Genomic DNA, 21,348 nt, shown 5'->3' on the forward strand with positions numbered 1-21,348 from the left:
CCTGGGTTGGACTGCTCTTTTGCAAAAGCTGACCTGCTGGAGCATTTTAGTCTGGTCATCCCCTGACAGATGCTGAATGGCATTTTTTTCTCAGTGCAAAATCTTGCAGCCTGCCTGGGCTGATGCCAAATGCCAGGGGAAAGCAGAGAGGGAAGTGCAGAATAAGCCCTAAAGCAGCTCTTTTAAATTTCACTGAGAGGTGGAGGATGGATGTCCAGGAAATGTTTGGGGTTTTTTTTATACATCAAGGAGTGCCTGCAGGACAGAAGGCATTTCCAGCTATTTGTACAGTGGAGATCTTGAGAATGCAGAAAACCCTGAATAGTATTTCTAAAGGTGGTTTTGAGAAAAACATCTCAAAAAAAGAAATCAAAGGCAGCTAACAAAGTGAGAGGAGGACGTGGCCAGGAGGAGTAAACCAGAAGCTTCAACAAGACCGTGATCTCTGAGCACACACAATGGGAACAATTTTGTGCTGCTTGGCTGCTGGGGTGTCCTCTGAGCTCTAAAATCCCTTGGCCACTCTGGAAACATCCTCTGCCTCCCGCAGAAGAAATACAAAGAGCTCCACAAGCAACAAAATGCCTGTTGTGCCCCAACAGCCCATGCTTGACCAGGCCCCAGTAGACACTTTGTTCTTTGTTCTTCTGCAGCCCCTTCCTGAAAATCCTCCTAGTATGACAGCTAGGCAGCTGGTGCACTGCTACAATTCTAATCTTGCAAGGTAGCTCCGTCTCTGAATCCATCTGGTTTTGTCACTTCTTATGTGTGACAATGGACTTTTTTTTTTTTCCTTCATAATTTTCTTCTGTATTTGTGTAGCTCCAGTACTGGCTGCTTTGGTAATGTAGCCTTTATGAATACCAAAGAGTCCATGTGTTACACATACATGAGAGGGGAAGGAAATGCTCTTTGCTTCACTGCAGCAGAAGTAACACCAGCTTCCAGCATCAATAAGAAGACGGTGCTGTGAGTAAAGTGTGCTACTGGCTGTGGGGTGGGTAATGAACAGGAAGGTCTGGGGCTTTGAAAACAGGTATAGAATGGCCCAAAGGTTTGGGTTTATAACAACTGAATGGACATCAGGTTTAACTTTTTTTTAACTCAACTTCATGTTTTAAAGTCCTGAGGGTGGGGGAGAGACCTGCTTTTTTGTAGGGTTCTTTCTGGGATGGAACTGATTGATCCAGAGAAGTAATGCAGAGACTACCCATGCCAATTAAATTATCAGACAAGACTGGTAGACCACTGGAAGCATTCAAAACCAATCTGTTTGTAACATTTGACCAAATGGCCCTAAATTACTTCTGTCTTCTCAGCTATAAGACACTGACTTACAAATCCAGCCTCTAGGTCCCAGCACCAACAGTAATTCATAAATCTGACGAAGCAAGCTCGGATGAAATCTCCCACCAGGATGGTTATGTAGGTCACCAGGATATCGGACACGGTGAGCCTTACAATCTCCTGCAATTTAAAACAAGGAAAAAATATTTAGCTCCTATAATTTCAGTAGCGCATTCAGGACTGTATTTCTTTATTAAGCCATTTGTCTTTACATGACAGTAACCTTCAGAAAAACATGCCATGAGCAAACTCCCTGCCTGTTTTCAAACACTCAGCAGTGCCTAAGCTTTACCTCTGTGCTTGGGAACCACGAGCTCCGTTACAGGCATTAGCCCTGATAGTTGATGCTAGTGTTACTGACTGCATTGTATGTTGGCAGCACATAAAACAGAAGCAGAATGGTAATGCTGCAGTAATGCTGGTGTAACACACAGATACACTGAGGGTAATTTTGACTGGTTTTAGCTCTGCTATGGCTCAGCTTCATAACCTTCACGTGGACTCCTGAGGAAATTTCTCAGTTATAAACAAGAGCTGTGAGTAAGTGTAGAGAGGGGAGATGTGCAACACAAGAAGGGTAAAATTGCAGGCAGAAGTAAGACTTGTAGGATGGAGATAGCTGGTGTCCCAAGAATTCAGAAAGAAAAACACTTACAAGAAAAGGTTTAAAAGTCTGAGGGGAAAAAACAAGCATCTGGAGGATGACAGCTCAGCTGCACTGAGGATCAGCATCTTCCAAGGAGTGGCGGTGGCTGCTCTTTTCCCACTTAAATGAAAACCACTTGGCTAGTGAAGACTCATTGGGCATACAGAGTAATGCATAGCCTTGTAGCTTGGTAAGCCTAGCTATCTATATCAGCCGACAAATAACTGCTTTTTAAAGAGTGCATAGTCTGGCTGCAGAACTTCTTGGAGCAAGGTGAAGGTTGCTGGGTGGATTTGTAGGGTGAAGCTCTGAGGACTTGAAGGCCACCCTGCATGCCTTTCAGGGGGGTTATTTTGCCTAATTTTGCTCTTGTCCAATGGCCTCACAATGCGTTAGAGTTGGGATGTGTCAGAACTTCCCTTGAGGCATGTCCTGTGGTTGGCCTTCACTACTGTTCCAAAGCTACTCTACAGTGTGAACTGAATTGCAGTAGTAAGTAGAGAAGACGTTTGCTTCAAAGGCGCAGTCGTGATCTGAACAAAAACATGATGCAGGCATAGTTGCAAACTACCTTTTGTGCTCTTCACAGCAAGTGCAGCAGAGCTGTGCATGCCCTTGGCGGTTCCAGGTGGGGATTTCACCACCATGGCTTGAGAACCATAGCCAAGGACTTCTGCTGTCTTGGTGCTGCTATGTTAGAGTCAGGAAAGGAGATGTCATTTGTGAGGAAAACTTCAAGCCTGGAAATATTAACAGCATCAACAACAACAAAGCCCCACCACAAACCAGCCCAGAGACTTACTACGTAACAGATTTCTTACAATGCCAACAGTTGTCTCCCAGCAGGGTCCCCTGGGCACGTCTGCAGGATCAAGAGGAGGTGGGGTGGCGGTGCTGCCATTCCCCACGGATGAGTTGTGGTGACTAAGCAGTGTCCAGTGCGTGATGTTCTTCACCACATCCTCTTCAGCCAGCTGGAGTGAAGAGACCCACCCCCACCAGCCAAAAACTTCAGGAAATATAGGAGGATGTGTTTGGAGACACCCAAGGCGTTACATTCCCCCTCCTCCCTACCAGTTACCACCCATCATATAAGCATCTGCTTACAACAGAGTTGCAGTGTTGGCAATAGACGAGAACTCCTTCCCTCTTGCCAGGAACAGGGGAGCAGCAGCTCTTCCAGATCAAAAGCAGAAAAGGGCACTGTGAATTCTGGGGAGCTAGCGGCCTGCTCCCCACATGTAGAGGAGCCAGACCTCCGCCTACATGCTGAGGGAGCCTCTATCCAGTTGTCCTTCCTCGCTTTTTTCACAGTTTTTCAGGGCAGAGCAAACTACCCCAATTCCTCCAATTCTCAGCTTAAAACAGTCATTTTTTCTGCGGATCAGTTAGACGTTTATCCTTTCCTGCAGTTATCTGCCTGCAACATGCTACCAGGATAATGTTAAAGAGGGGAGTGCAGGGGAAAAGGATTATAAACTATATCCTTGGAGTCTGTGTTAATAGAAATTGCAAACAGTGTCAGATGGGAAAAAAAAAAAATCAAATTGACCTAACATGCCATGATTATAGGAGACAATAACCACTCTCTTTTCAGGGCTGTAAAGAGAAGTTGGAGACTCTGGAAACCCCTCTGGTTGATGAGTCTCCCTGGGGCGCTGCAGCAGATCCTCGAGAGGGTTGGGGATGGGGGAAGCATCTACTGCAAAGGGGGTGATCATCCCTACTGGCCATGGGGATGGGCTGTGCTCACCCTTGGCTTTGGAAAATGCTAGTAAACATGGCTTCTCAGCTCTTACTTTTTCGTTGACATCATCCATCAGGGCCAACAAAAACGTGTAGAGGTTCCCAAGGAAGAGCGCAAAGATCCGCCCCAGCTGCCATTTCAGTCCGATGCGGGGATGGTAATTTTCTAGCGCAGCAATGGTTTCAAACAGCGGAGGGCAAAACATGCCCAGCAAGGACATCACAATTTCAACCTGCCACAGGAGGAAAATGAGATTACCACTAATAGTAACAACAGTGACTATGTTACTTTTAGCAGAGCAGGGGCTGCCAGCAACTGGTTGGAGATTTCTGGAGGATTTATAAGGGGGAGGGAGCCAAAGTGAGCTTAGCTTCTAGCTTTGCTTAGTGTGCAGGCAGAACAGTGTCAGACTTCAGGGCTGGGTTGCACGGCTTGCTCTTGCAGGAGCACTTTTGCTATTATCTCAAAGGAATGAGCTCTGAAGAATTCATTCCCTGTCAGTCCAAACTCATGAATATTTAGGTTCCCCAAGTCCCTCATAGTACTGCTTGCATCAGCTCCGAGGTTCTTATTTTAGTTTCAGAGGAAGTGCAAGACTTGGCTTGTGTGCATAAAGATAATTAGTCAATGCTAATGTTTATTTTCCGTGTTCAGCACCTTTGCTTTTGCAATAGGCAATTACAGATTTGAATGGAAGCACATCAAGGACTCAGTTTTGCAGCTCAAGAAAATGTGTTCTAGTGATATTTTTGTTCCTCTGTGTGGTGCAAGATGCTAAATTATACTGTGGTCAATGAGGTCATTGGTAAATCAGTGTTAGTTCAGGCATGACTAGCAGGCTGTGTCTTTTTTTACAGACCTACAGTGCCCATTGGCCTGCAGAGGACTGTGTCTATACAGCTGCTGGTGGGCTCTGATTCACAGGTTTCTCTTTTTGTACTTTTCATTCCAGAAGAGGGGACAGTACCCAGAACTGTATATATGCAGATCTCAAGTTATCACCAGGAAAGTCTCAGACATTAAACTTTTCTAAATAGGATTTTTTTCTTTGGGAAAAGTTCACTGAAATAAATCAAAGCATTTTGTGAGAAAGTGCAGTCTTGCTAATATTTTCTGAGGGAATTATGAAAATGTATGACTCTTATACATCAAAGCCAAATTAAATTCAATGTAGTATACATTGAAATTAAACCTTTCCATAGGTTGAAAGATTTTGTGTGTGTGAAGAGCTTTGAGATTTGAACTTCTCATTCCAAAATCAGACCGAAAAATTTTGATGATCATTCTAAAATCTTATTCCCATGATTCAAGATGAATGATAAAGATGTGAGTTTAGCTTTGTTTCTAACACTGAGAGCTTTCTATTACAACACAATTTGTAAGCATTAATATGCAACTTGAGGTAGATTCTTTAGAAAATAGTCAGTGTTGTAAGTGTTGAAGACCCATTGACTTTTATTGTGATTTATTGTAAGAGTATTTTCCCCTCTCTATAGGAGTTGTTAATTTGTCCTGGAAACTCTCAGTGAGACCGATGTGCTTCATGGCTAAAACAAGTACAAAGGTACTGAAGGGGACTTCTGGACCCTGGTAGGGAGTCTCTCTACCTTGGGTGCTGTCCTCAAGCTGTGGCAATGATTATGCTGATATCTAAGGCAAATTTTCACAGCAGAAAACCAGAAGCAAAGTTCCCTTACCTCATTTCTTTCATACCACCCCACGTTTTGCATTTTGGAAAACGTCTGGGAGCGCTTCACCACAAAATAAATGAGGTAGCCACTCCCGCACAAGCAGCATATGATGAGGACATTGGCCAAAACCCTCAGGAACCTCCTCAGGTGGATGTTCTCATCCTTGTTGCTTTCTTGCTCGTCCACGATAGACTCCTGAAAAAACAGGGGTGCTTACAGAAGAGGAGTGAGTATCTTGCAGCACTCAGCCTAAGGCAACATCAGATGGTTTTCCACCTTATGAAATGCAATCCCATGCTATTCTGACTATATTGAATGTTGTTGTTTGTGTTAAGTTCAAACTAAGTTTCATACAGATATCCTGGTTTGACTGAAAGACATTGAGTAGCAAACAACCTGCCATGTCCCAGAGGAATGCTGTGGGGAAATTGTGTGCTGAAGTAAAGCAAAATTTTTTTTTTTTTTCAAATCCTAAAAAAGGCGTTAGGGTGACCCCGGGAACAGGAGCTGGAGCTGCTGTGGTTCAGTGCCATACCCTGTTGTTTGTACAGAGAGATGTTGTACAAGTACCCAGATTTCCCCTTAAACCTCTGCCATGGTAGGGGCTGGGACCATCCCCAGAAGCAGGCAGAGAAATGCTGGTTAGGGTTACCTTGAAGCTGGTGGTGATGGATGCAAACTTGTTGTCCGCTGTCTCTGGGTTGCCAATGAGGTAGTCCCAGCTGGTGAACATTTTCCAGCTGAAAATGAAGTTGTCATCATCTCCGTCTGCTGTACTTTCATTGGCATTGCGTGCCATCCTGTGTAAGGACACGTGCAGTGACAAGGTCAGGCAGCGTTTCACAGAGCCACCATGTGTCCTTCAGCTTTGTAAATTGTTTTGGGATTTCTGGTGGGTAAGGAAGGAGCAGGGTGGCAGTTCTTGGGGTTTGGGTGCAACTGTGTAACACATGCCATTGGACTTCAGGTCTAAAGAAGACTGAACTGTTAAATGGGGTCTTCAGGGCTACGCAGGTCTTGTATTAAAACAGTAATGTAGAAAAAAACTAGCATAGGTGATTAAAGCAGGTTAAGGATTGCTTCCACCAGTTAGTGCATGAAGAAACTCTATTTACAGTGCTTCTGGGTCCTAGGGTACAGTATATGATTATGGCTACCTTTAGTTAAATTTAGTCGAAAACCACTGGTGCTGTCCAATACAACCACTGCAACACAAAGTTTTAGTGAGACTTCAGTAGCTGCACAATGCTGGAGCCAAAGAGCTTGCAGCAAGTCATGCAGGGAGAGAAAAAGGATTATTCTTGTTAATCAGCATAGGAGGAGATATGGCTTCTGCTGTTTTCTCTCTATTATTTGATCCCTGAAATCCTTCTGTAACCCCCACTAGAGTTCCTAGCACCAGTCCCTCAAGGAAGGCGAGACAACAGAAGCTGCAATTTCATGGCAAATGTACAGCAAATCCCCATGTCCCACTCCAGACAAAGGCTCAAGAGGCTCTTTCTGCTGCACAGCAATAGGGCCTGTTCCAGCAGTGATACAAATCCATGGGCTTATTCTTTCTTGCAAAGGAAGGAAAACCTTTCTATGGTGTGCCCTCAGGCAGAGACAGGGGGTTTTATTTTTTCATTTTTGGCTTTGCAGAGACTGTCTCAGCAGTGAGAAGTGCCTCAGCTGTGTCCTCAGTGCCCTGGGAGGGGGGAGTCTCACTGGTGTTTGGCGACAGTGCACCAGGGTCATGGAGATTGGGGCCCTGCTTTAAAACTCCACTGATAGGTTTGGAGATGCATCAAAGGCAGTCTGGTAGCTTCTGCCTCTTTTCTGTACCCCTCACACCATCTGTGTGACTCACGTTGGCTTTCAGGAATGTTTTTTTGCTATGAAAGGATGGGAAAAGGAGCCTTTAAAATTTACTGTAAGTAAAATCCTCCTTCATGTACAAAATTCACCTGTTTGATGGCCCTGTAGTAATGTTGGAGGAAGGATTGAAGTGATCCAGAGGGGAGAAAGAAGAGGACTGGAGAAGGAGGTGCGAGGGTTCAAAATAATGCTTGTGAGCACATGGCTGAGACAGAGGACTGGCCGGGTACACCCAGAGCCAGGGGTGGTGGATGCTGAGTGCGTGGACACAGCAGGCACACAATCCCCTTCACCCCAAGCATTCCCAGCTGTCTGGCCAAGGCTGGACTGAGCTGTGAGCCATGCCCATGGAGGGGAACCCAGCTGTGAGACACATCTAGACAGAGTTTGCAGAGAGGGCAATGCCAGGCGTACTTACGATCTTATAACAACCATCAGGCTGTAGCCGAATACGCTGATCCCAACCGTGAAATATGCCATTGGTAGCCTGTATTTTAACCAGCCAATTGTCCGCTGGTTGTTGTAGTAGCCGTAAAAGAGGGCTGAGTATTTGATGTAGCCCTGGAGGAAAAGAGAAAGCAAACATTTGTGTAAGTTGTGGCTTTTCCTCTGCAGAGAAGAGGTTTCTGGTGAAAACTGAAGATTTAAAACAAGGGAAATCAACTTGGAAATGTTTTTAGTGTCTCAGTCTCAGCTGTTTGTTGCCCTATCACCTTTGAGAGCCATTGTCATAAGAGCTTAGCCTCCTAAAAGATGGAAGAAGAGAGGGAGCATGTCAGAGGGTACTGGCTCAAAGCTAAAATGTAGTTTTTATCCATCACTGTTTCATCCCTCCTAGCAAAACCTCCTTATTGCTCCTTGTGACTGTAGCCCACCTGCTTTTCTAAGGCAGTATCAAGCACTCAGACTGTGCAGAAATGCTGTAGCAAAGGGGTTTCCCACCATGATATGAAACTTTTCCTTTCAGCTAGGAGGCAGCTGATTCTCGGTACCCTGCAGACTTAGTTCATTTTACTGGCTACCACCTGCAGAGCAAATATAACTAAAGACTAAAATTAAAGCATTATTTCCTGTGGAAAGCAGAGCTCAGACACAATATCAACCATGTTGCCTCAAGTAGATCTATTTTTGCTGTACAAACTGTTGGGCATTCAATGAGTGTGCAGATCTCAATCTGCATTAGCAATCTTTCCCTATTTCTGTCATTTCTCATCCAAGTTGATATGTATTATTGCATATTGTACTTCTCCATTTTTTGCCTATTATCTTTCAGCTCATAAGTTAAGTGTAGTTAATCAGTCTGGCCATGATAGTTGAGCAAGCTCCCCTCAGATCAAGCCTTTGAAAAGACCAAAATTGAGACATGACTTGAAGCTCCTATCAGAGGCTGTTTAATGGGTCTTGTTTAGAGACATTGAACAATTTACATGGGAGGGGATCTCTGGAGGTCATCTAGTCAAGCCCTCTGCTCAAAGCAGAGCAAATTTCAAAACTAAGTGCTGTGGCACAGGGCCACATCCAGCTGAGTTTTGAAAATCTCCAAGGATGGAGATCCCACAACCTTTCTGGGTGTCTCTTCCAATGTTTGACAACCTTCATTTAATCAATTAGATGAAGCTCCCCCAAAGCGCTAGGTGTTTCATTCCTGATATAAAGCTTTGGTATCGCTAGCTGCATGTTTGCCCAGCACTGAGCAGTGCCATAGGTGCAGGACAACTCTGCACATGTTTCTGCCAGTGCTGCTGAGCCACTTGGGGAAATGCAGCAAGCCTGTGGCTGGCACACCACAGCACGGCTGCTTGGGGCTTGTAGCGTGTTATGTATAACATGTGCTGGGGAGATGTAATGAAAAAAGCCTCGTAAAATATAATGTTCCTAGAAGGTGCTAGTGAAGTTTTTTTCTCAGGTTGTAATCCCAAACCTTTGTCTTTGTGATTCATCAAATGGTGGGGACTAAAAAATGAGTTTCTCTGCTCACATCATCCAGTATGTTCTTTAAACCCCATTTGTGAGACATGGTGTCGGGTGTCCAAGTGAGATTTATTCCTTTCTACCTCTCTAGAAATCCATGATGTGACCTCCTTGCTGCCAAAGCATACATTTCCCCGGCTCCTCTATCTTGAAATGTGTTTTTCAGGATCACAGTATTGACTCTTCATTTTATTCCTGCTCTGAAATAGGTTTCCCCATTGCACCTCTCATGTGGAACATGCTGGAATAAGCACCTATCAATTTTCAAAGGGCAAGCTTCTGTGAAGGGCTTAATTTGACACCTGGCTGCGGAGGGTATAGGTGTACATTGTTGCCCCACAGCTGGAGATTGCTTCTCAAGCTTGCGTGATTTCTCCCTGGTGTTAAGCAGCAAGGGAATAGGTTCTGGATGGGGACCCTTATGGCAGAGAGATTCAGAGGATCAAGGCCTTGATGATAGCAGGGGAATGTAGAGGTATGTACCAAGCCACAGGCAGGAGAATGGCAGGTCATGGTAGCCAGCCTTTCACGCAATGTTACAGCCTCATCCAAGAGCAATTTCCTTACTCATATTTGTATAGTTTATGGTCTCCCAGACAAAATCAGCAGTTGCAGTTCAGCAACACTCCTGCAGGGCTTTTTCTGTTTGTTTTGGCATGTTGTTTTTTTTCCTGGATGAATGAGTTTAAATGCAGCTTCTTGTATTTTTACAGTGTTGTATTCAAATGAGCTTTTCATTCAGTGCAATGTTATTCAAAATGTCACTAATTCACCTCTGAATTTCAGATTCTGGCAAGTAGGTGAAAGTGCTAGGAGAGCATGAGCTAAAATCTCTGCTGATCTTCAGCAGAAAATGGGTGGTGAATGAAGGTCTGGGCCTGTCAGGTTCCTGGACACACCAGTATTTGGAGCCTTATCAATAAATTAATTTAAATAATCTGGTTTACATTACAGTAGTTGTTGTGGTTTTTTAGCTAAGGAAATTGTGATGGGGTTTATTACAGAAGGACTGGATCCCACGCTTGTAATATGTAGGCCAGTGCCAACAAGCATTTAAAAAATATTTCCAGAAGTAGCAGCTTTGAAAGTCAGATCCCAAGGTATTTGCCACAGCAGAATCTCTTGACCCTCTGCACACATCTTTTCCTCTTTTGGGCTATCCCCTAACAACACTTAATCCCTTTGGCCTAAATCTTCAAAGGCAAAGAGTAACTGTGTGTGTGTGTGTGTGAGTTGGGCTTTCAGCCAAGTGCTTGTGGGCGGCTGGAAACTTGGGCTTTCCCTTTGGGTGCAACTCCTAAACTTTGTTCCCAGCTTCAGGCTCATATAAGTATTTCAGGGGAATAGGGATGCAGGGACATGGGGAACTATTCCCTTCCCAAGGCTACAAGCAAGTTGAGTGGTATGGCAAGGTGCTCCCTGCCCGCAAAGGGGGTCCACGGCTTCAACTCTCCTTCTGGCTGCCTGCTTTGGAGCCGCTCTCGCATTTCACCTGCCTGCTGGTTGCCTTTCTATTTGGAAGTAAAATGGCTCTTGTGCACACAAAATTTTTTGGTTTTGTCAGAATAAAACTCTACATTGTGAATGTGAGATGATATAAATTTCTATAGATTGTTTTATGTAGACTTAAAATACAGCAGAAATGTATTCCTTGGGTGTTTTTTCCTTTGAAAAAGGATCTCTTTTTTTTTTTTTTTGCCTGAGCTCACGAGGCAACTCTGTAAATGTGGTTTAAGTGAGTTGCACCAAGCTCATCACTGGGCGGTTTATGTAGTCACCTGCTTCTACTAATGCACATAGAAAAACCTAACTTTGGCTTCTTGTGCTTCATGAATAAAAATACTGTGTAGATAAAAGGACATGGGGTTCCTAAATCTGTTTAACTTCTTTCAGTGAGGAACTGAAAACTTCACTTTTAGTGGATTTTATTTTGACCTCAGACACATTCTGTGTGGTGTCAGCCAACTGTGTTGGGATGTGAAGTGCATCTGCTTTGTTCCTGAAAACCCAAGAAATATATGTCTGTGTGGTTTTGTGTGTATATACACACACACACGTGACATACGCCAGCCAGCACATTTGTAATGGAAGTGGTTCATATCCATATGCAGGTGCCTGCATGTGCACATGCTGTTCTGGCCAGAAATCTCTGGAGATCCACAGAGATTTTGTGGCAGCAGGTGTCTTCATCTCCTGGAAGAAACAGATGTATTGCTAGTTTATCTTGGAATAAATTCATCCCTGTAGTGCTGCTAACTTCTGAAGGGTTTTAGGAGGTATTCAACTGATCTCTTATGATTAACACTCCTGTGCTTACCTCAAAATCCCAAAGAACTGAAAAATCCATAGCTGTTGCTTGTTCGGCCCGGGGTACAGTTTTCCTTGGCATGCTCCCGTATGGCATTCCCATCAGGATCTGGTGAACATTAATAACAGTGATGCATGTATGGCTTAACACACTGTACAGTTCTTTGCCATTTTTTTCTTAACAAGTCCCTTTTAGTTTGCTTTTGGTTGGTTTTCCATTTTGTTGATTTTAATACATATTTCTTGATACCAGAGCAGCAGTTTAAAATATTTAGAATTAATTTCACCCAAATAACGTCCCTTTCACTGGTAACATCCATTGTACAGGAAATATTTTGCCAAGGAACTGTATCCCTCAATGAACAGCTCCAGTTTAAATGTCTTTAGTTTAGCAAGAAGTTCTTTGCTTGAACTTCATGGGTCTAATGCAATAAGGGGATTAGCTTTATCTATTTATGCAGGACTCCTCCTCTGAGAGAAGTCAAGAGCGCTGGGTTGAGCTTGCAGTGTATTTTGAATTATATAGTCTTGAATTGAAAAATGATCTCAAGGTGAGGTGAAGGGCAGTTAGGTTTGGGCAAAAACATAGGGCAAAATCAGGCAAAGAACAGTTTTCATGGCACAGCCTCTCCTCATGGCACCACGCAAAGCAGGTCTTGCAGCAAGTCCAGTAGCTATTGAAGTCCAGAGAACGTCAAGGGCTATGGAGAGTTAATAATGTATTTACAGCCAGACTATGACTGGTGCATATACGAAAATATCTCATTAGCATTAATAGCCTAGAAAGGTCCTAGCATATCACTTATTTTTAAGGGCTATCTAATTAATTTCAAGATAGTTTATGATTAAATGTTTATTGCCCAGCTACTCTCCATATCGTAACAGCTCAGCAGTCAATGAGTAACAGTATGCATACTTTAAAGATGAAAGCTGTTTAGTCTTCTACCATATGCATAGCTCCTTACAAAATACACTTATATTGTTCAGTGCTAATGGTTATGTTTCTTCATCCTGGGAGGAAACAGCTTTTACTTTCAATAGTGTGAGCAACCACATTAAGGAGCACAAAAGCACGGTCCTCAGGAGAGACTCTGTGCTGCATTTTTGCTCCATAAAAATCTGCATTGAACAGAACAGATGCCACTGTCTGCAGATTGCACAGCCTTTAAAGACTGCACTGACTAATTTAGCTGGAGCTGTAATGGCTACATTAAAAAATTCTTCAATAAACAATCATATAAAGTTGGCTATGAGATCCTTTTCCTTCTCCAAGAACAGTGAGAAATAGAAAAACTAAAAATAAAACTCTTCCTTGTGAATCATCTGAATTAAGAGTACAGAAAAGGGATATTTCCCAAACAAATGTTAGTTGGCAGGGTGCTGGGAAATTGTTCCTTCCCTCGAGGGCTTCTCCTGCGGGGCAGTGCTGTGCCTGCCGCCCCAGAGCCATGTCCCTTGGAGGGCTTGAAAGGGGGGCGTTCTTAATCACTTTTAGAGCACAGTCCATTTCTTATGGCTCTTATGGACTTGAGCTTGTACCTAGGAGTCATAGGTCATATTTTTCACTTTAGTCAAAATGTAAAACTAGCCTTAGATTAGGTTTTTGAGCTCCTGGTTTATCTGCTGGATGGGCAGGATCTTTCACAACATTTTAGGGCTCCTGATTTCAGTCTGACTTTTAATCCTGTGTCAGTAACAGCCTTGTAAGTTGGTCTTTGTAAATAACCATCCTTATATATTTAATTTTTCTAAAAGTGCTTTCTAAAGCACTTCCTTTTATAAGACACTTGTGCTATCAATCTCATACTCATGTAAAGCAACGGGCAAGATGTTACTGAAAGAAGAATTAAACACTTACCTCTGGAATTATAACCAGTCCAAATATTAAACCAAAAAGGACAAGATTTACTCCGTACATCCACCGCAGAAATATGAAGTAGGAAGCGACTGAGGAGCCAAAGTGACCTTAAACCAGAAGACACTTCATGGTTAGGAGTTTAGGAGGGTTAAACTGTCCTCAGCAAGACCTGGACGCCTTTACCCTCATGTCTCCCCAGCATGTTGCCTAAGGCCCTTCTGACAGTCCCCACCACTGGTGGAGACAGCAAAGTCCAGATCTGCCTGGGGTGCGTGCTCCTCGTTTGGCATCAGTGCCCAGGGCGAGAGGAGACTGGGGACCAGGGAGCTGGAGCATTGTTTGGATGAAGGCAAAGCTCTCTTACAAAATGTCTCACTGCCACCGCACATCAACTTTCACTTACTCTCCACTTCTTTTATCTTCATCTCCCAGGGTATGCACTGGGTTTTAAAATTGTCAAAGTCTCTCTTAAATTTCACCCATTTCTGAAACAAGACAACATTGCAGTGAGTAGAGAGGTGAGAAGTGGGAAGCTGGTTTGTCTGCAGGGCTTTCTGATGTCAGGCTTTGGTAACGTTACTAGGAGCGGGTGTAAAGTCCAAAGCAGAAACTCTGGTCTGGGTCTGATCTTTCAGACTATTTCAGACACTACCTTCAATCCAAAAGCCCCCCACCACCAAGTGTTAACATTCAGTATCTGAGTTTTAACTTTCCTAAGCTTTTGGAAAGCTGAAGTTGTGCTGTGAGTTTACCATATAATATTGGGGTGGCAAATTCAGACCTAGGTCTGGATTGAAAGAATTGATGCAGAGCCAACACTATTTAAAACAAAATTTAATTTGATAAAATACTGAGCTTTTGAATACTTTCTCATCAGACCAGTGGCTAAACTTCCATTGGTTTCATCATCTCAGGTCTGGCTCCATTTTTCACTTCTCAGTATAATCTCCATGACAACATGCAATTTGACTACCAACTTCAGTTTTAAAGCACAGTCATCATTCTCCCTGTTATCTTCTCACTACCAGGGAAGATGAAATTTTACAGGAGTCTACAGGGCAGTGCAAGAGGTTGGCATGGCCTCTCTCCCCTTTAGGGTACCCTGTCTCACAGATCAAGGTTTTGGAGATTGCAGCCAGAAAGCTGTGGTTTTCCCTGCTCCTGCAAAGACTCCCTTGCTTCAGGGAAGGTTGCAATGAGTTTCAGGTGGGGGGAAATTTTCTCCTGTTCTTTCTGTAATAGTCATAGATTTGAAGCTGGCTAATATTTTTTTGAATGTGGGCAGGAAGTTTTGTTCTGATTTCCTGGTGTCTCTTTTGCCAAACAGAAGTTAATAAACTCTACCAAAAATATGCTGAATGCAAAACCAGGTATCCAAGCTTTTCCCTGACATCATTGCAGCACTTACCTTTGCCATCATCATCTTATACGCGTACAACTTTTTGCCCTTCCCTTTTCCCAGAGCTCCTTCAAACTTTTCTACAAAAGCTTGTGCCTCCCTAATTGGAAAATAAATAAGCAGGTTATTGAAACAGCAAAGGGGTCTTTAGCTTTTCACCTCTGCCTGCACAGTGGGAAAGCAGCCGCACTCGTGCAAAGGTGGGGCTTTGGTCTCTCTCCACACCACGCACTGCCTGTGGGTTTCTGGATGCTATCTGCTGGTGGTGTTGCTGTGCCATGTAGAGCTCGCACACACACGCACAGCTAGCTAACAGGTCCCCAGAGCACTCATGTTCATGCAGATGTGTGTCCCAAGTCTTGTTCAACACTTCTCCCTAAGTGTAGACCAAAACCCCACCTGTTCCTCTCGCTACCACCCTGGCATGCCTGCTATAACTTCTCTCTCCTTGTGCATTGGTCAAGAAGAAAATAACATCGTTCAGTGAAACAAACGCCAAGCAAGAGGATACAGAATTTCCCTCCATGAACACCTCCCTCGATAAATATCAAAGAAGTGCAGCTGGCCCAACAGGATAATCTCAGCACCAGAGAAATGAGTGCATGCTAGTTAGGAATAAAATCAAGCTGCAAATTGAGATTAGTTTTAGAATAGGATTTCTAAGGGAAATACAGAGAACAGAACCTAGGTAGATGCTGTCAGAATATGCTGAGTTTGTGAATGAAATTGTATCATATATTGGTGTTGCTAATACCTCATGAGAAGAGATTAAATTTCAGGGGTTGGGAGATCCTTTGTAATCCTAAACCTATGGGAAAGACAGACTTCTACTTGGTAGAAACAGTTGGTTAGTTCAGCCCATAGCCTTGGGATAATCACCTGTGACTTTATTTGCAACCTAAAGTGAGATTTCTAAGTCTTGAACATATTTTTTCACTCTCTTTGTGTTTCACATTCCTCATCTGTGCAATGGGGCTAATCATTTCTTGTCTCAGGGTTGAGTTTGTGCAGCTGAAATAACTAATGAATGTATGGCTCTGGAGACCCCTGCACAAGCAATGTAACAATTTTGTTTAGGTTCATTAGCAGGTGGTAATGATTGCCATGGTTCAGGGATAAGGTGCAAGGATGGAGGTACATTATCAAATATGATGCTAGGCAGAATTTTAGCCAGGATCCTACACCAAAGGGAAAATATGTCAGAAATAATACTCCTTTGCCTTTTTTTTTCCTTTCTTGCAGAACTTTGGACTTTTAGGGTCATAAGATTATATTTGTAATGAGCTCAGGCTTGTAGCATGCCTGTGAGATAGAAAAGCTGCTTTAATACAGTTTCCCTGTATAGATCTTTACCCAGATTTTTAGAAATAATTGGCACTGTTCAAGGCTCCTCATTTTAATGGAAGATATAGCAGGTCTTGGCCTTCAGGGTGTAAAAGAGAGAATCAGAGACACATGGTTACTGCCAGCCTTCACAGCCTGGTCACTGAAGCTCTGAGCAGCCTCTCGGCAAACATGGAGCAGGAACATCACCACTCCCCGTGGGGCTGTGGCATGCCTTGCAACACTATTTTGAAAGCTCTTCTGGTAGAAACGGGTTTCAGAGGATTTTCAACCAATAGAGCTGTGATTTGAATCATTGCCTTGACACGGGAATGGTTTGTTATGAGCCATTGCCTGTTGACCTGTGGGTTTTGATTTCCCTTGTCTGCCCTGCCCCACTGCCCCTCATTGCCTTGCACTAAGGGGTCTCTGCAACTCCCTGAGTTGTTCCCACATTCAGTGTAGGCTGGGTGGCAATATTCTCTTCGTTCCATAAACCTTTTCAAACAATACAGCATTTTTCCTGAGCAGTCCCATCTCAGGAGTGTGAAGTAACATGGCACTTTGCTGCTCTGATTTCTGTCTGACAATGGACATGAATAAGAAAACCAGGGCACTGAGTTTGCTTTAACAAGTAGTCTGACAGTAGTGTGTCATTTGGTTTTAAATACAAGGGTAGAATGACCTGGCCATGGGTATCAGTTGAACAGATTTGCACCTTGTCCGTTCTTTGGTTACAGAGGCTGAAAATCAAATTCCACATTTTAACTCTGATCATTTAAACCCAGACAGGCTGGACAGGCTCTGCTGGTTGCTTTTTCTGAGACTGGGGTGTTACAGTAGCAGCAGCAAATATGTAATTTTTAAGAAAGACAAAGTGCATCGGACAGTCAGCAAGGACCCCAGGGGTGGGGGTTCCCGGTGTGATAGGTACCTGAGCACTGAGAGCTTCTTCATCATCCTCCAGGGCTTGTTCCTCATCGTGGAAATCAGTTTTTTCTTTTGCTCCACCTGCTCCATCAGCATTGCGAGCTCTTCCTCTGACAACGACTCCTCGTCGGATGAGTTGGACGAAGAAGTAGTACTGGGAGAGACACAAATTAAAGTGTACAAAATGGAAAAACTTGTAGGACTTAGAGGGAAGGTCTTGCTTGGGGTGGGCACAGTGCTGCTGGCCCCCCAGGATCCCGCTCTGATGTGGGCACACTGCCTCACCCTTCCCTGGCTCAGTGCGATGCACTCAGGGCAAGGCTGCTTCCAGCCAGGTTAACGAAGAGGCAATTGCACCTCCCCATAACTCGCCTGACGTTGTGCTTTGGACCACACTTTAGCTACAGAAGCATTGCCGAGGGCTACAGCTGGCTCTGGAGAAATGTTTTTCACATCTTCAGAAGGAAAAGGAAGATAGGGAGAGAAGTGGAGGGTTGGGCCAAACAAGATTTAGAACAGATTTGAAAACGTGAGAGATCCATTTTAACCTGAATGTTTCCATACACTAACCAAAAAATGTGCCCAGATCTAAGTTGCTCAAAGTATCTAGTTTAAGAGTGCTGTTCTACCCCCAGCTGTAGGCACTAGGACTCCACTACATGCATGGATCTGATCCTGGCTGAGAAATGATAACGATAGAAGACTTTGGAAACAGTTTTACACTACTGGTTTCCACTGCTGTATCTCTTTTGGGAGAGCAGTAACTTGTTCGCAGTTTATTGGTTTTTCAGTTCTGACCCATATGCCACTGGCATGTGGATACCGCTGCTGGTCTGACATGAGGCACCTTACTCAGGGATTGTTTAATTACCTGTTTTTCCTGTCTGTCTTCTGTTTGTCGTCCCCTTCCTTTTCTTTCTTGTTTGTTTTCTTTTCTTTGTTTTCTGACTCCTTTTGATCTTTGGTAGGAGCCTTTTTGCCTCTCTCTCTCTGTCGGCTTCCTTCCTCTCCTGCTTTTTTTCCATCACTGTTTTTTTGTTGGTAGTTTTTTTTCCTAGAAGCTCTGTTTTGTTGGCTACAACTGTCTTCCTCTTTGCTCTCATCTTCTTCTTTGTCTTTCTCTTGCTTCTTCCTTTCAAGCCTGCTTGCTCTGCCGGTTTTCCTGCGGGGATGTTTCTTAGGTGTCTTGTCCTTTACTTCTTCTGCAAGGGAAAAAAAACAAGTACCGTGGGAAATCCATGCTGGCAAAGTAAGGATTCATCAGAAAAGTGCGGGCAGCCAGAATGCCTGATGCAAACCCTAGCCAAGTCAATGAGCAGATGCCCATTGACCTTGGTGGGTTTTGCATTATGCCCCATCCAAGAGCCACATCCAACTCTTTGGTTATGCAACTCCCATTTAAGATAGTACGGCTCATTTTAGCACATCAGTAACTTATATGTGACCATAAGAAAACCAGGAATTAGTTACAAATGAAAAAGTCCATCCATCAGAGAGCACAGACAGATATCTTCCCAATCTGTAAACACACCAGAGCAATGGAAACAGAAATTGTAGTTGGTTATATAGTATGTAGTTTACTTGTTGGTGCAATGTCCTTGCAGGATGTTTACTTTAAGGCTGGAGATGGAGGTCTTCTGTTTATAGAGAGAAAAGGTACAGCTTAGGCAGCACATGGCTTTGTTTTTCTGAGTTTTCTTTTATATAGGAAGGTCTATATCCAGAGAAGAAAAAACCCAGATAGTCTCTGATGCTAATTTCATTCTTATTGGCATTGCAAGCTAAAAACCTCTTTTGTCCAGAAGTCAGAAATGCTTCCAGTTTGAAGGATTCCAAAATTTCTGGCTCATGAAAATAAAGTGTTCAAGCAACAAACAAAAGATTTATCATTTTGGCATTGATTTTTTTTTTTTTTTTCCCCCAGAGTTGGAGAAATTGTAATGTAAGAAGGAAGTTGTGCTGGAATGGGATCCAGAGTGAAAAATGAGCAGCCTAAAAGGTGAGGAAAATAGAAGCAAAGAGAATTTGAGTATTTGCATTTTTGATGAAAATAGTTTTTGCTTGCTAGTGGTTAAAAATTAGTAGGTGGTGATTGTGACACTTGTCACTGGGAATGAGAAGGAGCTTTCAACTAGTTTCTCAGGATCCATTAGATAGGTTTCAGTTACCATGTAATGGTCTATCTCAGCTGAATTTCAGTTAGTGATCTAGGTCAAAGGACCACCTACCCTCTTTGGGAAAATGTTCATTTTGGGCATCCAACTCTCATGCTTTTCATTTTCAACCTATCAAATATTAGGTTAAATGTGGAGCATTCGTTTGTTACTTTTATCTTATTGCCTTGGTTGCCTGTATGGAAAAGGTGGCTATGATTTAAAAAAAAAAAAATCCTAGTCATTTGTTAATTACTTTCTCATATTTTATGGATTGCACAGACATGGTTGTGAACCAGTTTTGCAGGAGCGTCTACATTCGTATCACCTATCCAGTGCAGTTATGATTTTACCTCTTAACTATCTCTTTTTATTTAGTGTTATAATCCTACCACTGAGCTATTTCTCTTTATTTACTATACATAAAAGATTAAAGATGTTTTTAATCCTGTTACTGGCTCTTCCTGATTTTCCTTAAAACCATCAGTCTGTCTTCAATCCATTTTAATTTTTATCTTTTCATGGCCATGATTAATTAAGATACCAGTGTGTTATGGTCTAAACAAGCATTGCAGGGAGGGCAAGCAGGACCGTGGTGTGGTGCAAAGCAGTCTTAGCCCTGCAGACAGTCGTGCTTTATCGGAATGCCTGGTTTACTAGGGATAACTGCCAAAGGACGTGGGCTCCAACAGCCTCCCACTCTAGAAGCGTGGTTGAAAGGGGACAGACTGCTTAAGAACAGTGGTTTACATATCACTATTATAAGTCAAACCTCAAGGGAAAAATCTGCGTGCTTACAAATAGCTCATGAAACAGTTTGTGTTGTTGAGCAAGTAACAAGCAGGAGAGAACAAGAAAAGGTATCACTTCTTGTATTTCAAACAAGACCGAATTTTTTAATCTCTACATTACCTTCACTCTCTGCGTCACTTTCAACTTGTCCATCAATCTCTATTCCAACTGCAAAACAAAGAACAAAGATTAATTGCATTTGTTACTGGGATTTACACACACAATACTTTACACAGCTAGCCCTTCAGGACCAGCTGAGCTTGGCAGAATATCCCTTATTGATTATACATTATCTTCTTTTCCTACAGTGATGCTCTTAATATTTGCTTTAGTTTGGCAGATTGGCAAAAGTTTCCTACATGAGCAAATTGAAATTGCATGATATTTGAGAGACACAAAATGGTGTGCTTGGAAAGTCCCGAGACATTTTGTCAAGTATTTGGCAGCATCCAAACTGAAATGATCTCATAGTGATACCAACCATCTTCCATGATGACCTGTAAAGCACATTTCTTTTTCTTCCCCATGACAGCCTCCCGTCTTTTGCACAGACACCGTAGCTTCTATGCTGCGCAGAACACCCCACTCATATACGGGTTACTCTCTCTTCCAGTGCCCATGTGCTTGTCTCCTTGGCATTGCAGACAGATGGGCATGTCCAGCCATCGGTGACCTCTTGCTTGTGAGCCATGTGTGCAGGGGAGGGCAGGGAGGGGTGGGAGAGGCAAGGAAGACCTGGACTCTGCCTCAGCCCACCCAAACACTTTCCCTTCTGCTCCCTTCTCCCTGTGAAAAAAGCACCTGTCGGCATTACATTGCATTTCATTATTTAAACATGAAGGAAAGCCCTTTGGTGGATACTTGGTGGTATCGTATGAAACAGACACAAGTCACGTCTGGTTCTGACATAAGCATGTGGCTGGAGGCTTTGAAAGGATCAATTTTCTTAATGCCATATTCTTTACTGACCTGCGTCAATCTGTGTAACCCTGTTAGTCATTCTCCTGCACCTTATTAAAACTCTCAGTTGGTGCCCCTTGGGGCATGGCTGTGGGTCACCTTTTGTCCTCCATGCGTGTTCTTTGTAGGGGACTCATGAGCTAATAGATGCAGCAAGGAGTCAGGAGTCAAGACACCAGGATCTCTCTTTCCTTTGCTCCTCTATTCTGTATGACCTCTGCATACTCATTGCACTTGCTGGTAAAATAGGATAGATTTTCCTTCTAGGTGCTCTAAGGCTTAATTAATTAATGCGAGACCCTCATTCGGAAGGTCCTTTAGTACCGCAAAGTATTGTATTGCACTCTGCAGCTTGCAGTCTTTCGAT

General features: G+C 43.3%; 1 protein-coding gene across 1 annotated transcript in view; it reads right to left on the bottom strand.

Annotated features, from left to right (window-relative positions):
• TMC2 (transmembrane channel like 2) overlaps positions 1 to 20,548 on the bottom strand; it is a 32,584-nt gene extending 12,036 nt beyond the window's left edge. Inside the window, exons 1-14 of the mRNA XM_074874242.1 lie at positions 20,503 to 20,548; positions 20,142 to 20,189; positions 17,948 to 18,278; positions 17,081 to 17,230; positions 14,833 to 14,923; positions 13,828 to 13,909; positions 13,425 to 13,531; positions 11,577 to 11,675; positions 7,707 to 7,849; positions 6,084 to 6,231; positions 5,438 to 5,626; positions 3,793 to 3,972; positions 2,815 to 2,967; positions 1,339 to 1,467 (exon numbers count right to left, since the gene is read on the bottom strand). Of these exons, the coding sequence (XP_074730343.1) occupies positions 1,339 to 1,467; positions 2,815 to 2,967; positions 3,793 to 3,972; positions 5,438 to 5,626; positions 6,084 to 6,231; positions 7,707 to 7,849; positions 11,577 to 11,675; positions 13,425 to 13,531; positions 13,828 to 13,909; positions 14,833 to 14,923; positions 17,081 to 17,230; positions 17,948 to 18,278; positions 20,142 to 20,189; positions 20,503 to 20,548 (1,896 nt within the window). The remainder of the gene's footprint in view (positions 1 to 1,338; positions 1,468 to 2,814; positions 2,968 to 3,792; positions 3,973 to 5,437; positions 5,627 to 6,083; positions 6,232 to 7,706; positions 7,850 to 11,576; positions 11,676 to 13,424; positions 13,532 to 13,827; positions 13,910 to 14,832; positions 14,924 to 17,080; positions 17,231 to 17,947; positions 18,279 to 20,141; positions 20,190 to 20,502) is intronic.
• Positions 20,549 to 21,348: the final 800 nt, after the last annotated feature.

This window comes from Strix uralensis, chromosome 1 (assembly GCF_047716275.1).
Source record: "Strix uralensis isolate ZFMK-TIS-50842 chromosome 1, bStrUra1, whole genome shotgun sequence".
NCBI classification, from domain to species: domain Eukaryota; kingdom Metazoa; phylum Chordata; class Aves; order Strigiformes; family Strigidae; genus Strix; species Strix uralensis.